General features: G+C 37.4%; 1 protein-coding gene across 1 annotated transcript in view; it reads right to left on the bottom strand.

Moving 5' to 3' along the window:
- Nucleotides 1-305: 305 nt before the first annotated feature.
- The window catches only part of LOC116853468, a gene marked incomplete at its 5' end in the record, with an annotated part of 6794 nt that continues 6137 nt past the window's right edge, over nt 306-962 (bottom strand). The window contains one exon of the mRNA XM_032834577.1: nt 306-333. Coding sequence (XP_032690468.1) covers nt 306-333 — 28 coding nt within the window. The remainder of the gene's footprint in view (nt 334-962) is intronic.

The following is a 962-nucleotide window of genomic DNA, read 5'->3' as shown; positions in this document are numbered from 1 at the left end:
GCGCAGTTAGTAATGATGAAATGTATTCAACGTTTTGCGCACTCAACAATGAAAAGATATTTCCTGCGTTTCGCACACTCGCTTATGAGAAATTGTACTGTGCGGTCCACATAATTAATAATGTACAAATGTACAACCTCGGCAGAGTGAAAAATATGTAAGACAATTCTGCGCTTCGCGCAGGAGGTGATAAAGTGATGTTTCACCAGGAGTAGGTATAGCGGAAATATAGAGCCAAATGGACCAAAGCTTCTGCCTACTCAAGATCGGTGTGCGTGGTGAATAACCACATCCTACTCGAGGTGTCACTGTTCCTTGCAGAACACGCCGGATCTAGACCAGAGAAGGTCGATAAAAGAATCGTACATAAGCAGATTAATAAATGTGTCAATGTAAAATCATCTCTCTCTCTCTCTCTCTCTCTCTCTCTCTCTCTCTCTCTCTCTCACTCTCTCATTCCTCTGTAGCCCCCCAACTTTTCGTCTCACGTTTAGAAAAACCAAATCCAATATCATTGTTAATGCAACAAAGAAAAGATCGCTGATATTGAGTGGTAAAAAGCAACGTGTATTTTACCAAAGTGTATTTAAATAACGGGAAGTAAAATGAACATTATGAATATAAAATATAAAATGAAAGAATTATACAATGTCATAAATATAAAGAATGTTAAGTAAATAGAAAGTACCGTGCATATAAAAAGTGTATAAAATAAGAAGATCTGTCAAGAAAAATGGGTGTCATTGTGCATCTCCTGGCAACTACGATTGCGCATATAGGTGATGTTCATGTCAAGCGTTAATACTAGAGCCGAATACGAAAATTTATTATCCGGATTATCCGATACAATTATTATCCCACAACTGAAATCCGGATATTTGAATTATCCGGACAATCCGGATAATTCGGATAGTGGAATAACGTAAATAATCGAACTATCCTGATATCCGGATAATCCGAAT

This window comes from Odontomachus brunneus, unplaced genomic scaffold, assembly GCF_010583005.1.
Source record: "Odontomachus brunneus isolate Ranch 3 - 2012 unplaced genomic scaffold, Obru_v1 Obru_scaffold_328, whole genome shotgun sequence".
Lineage (NCBI taxonomy): Eukaryota > Metazoa > Arthropoda > Insecta > Hymenoptera > Formicidae > Odontomachus > Odontomachus brunneus.
Note: the sequence above shows the minus strand (reverse complement) of the source record. Positions and strands in the feature narration are given on the sequence as shown.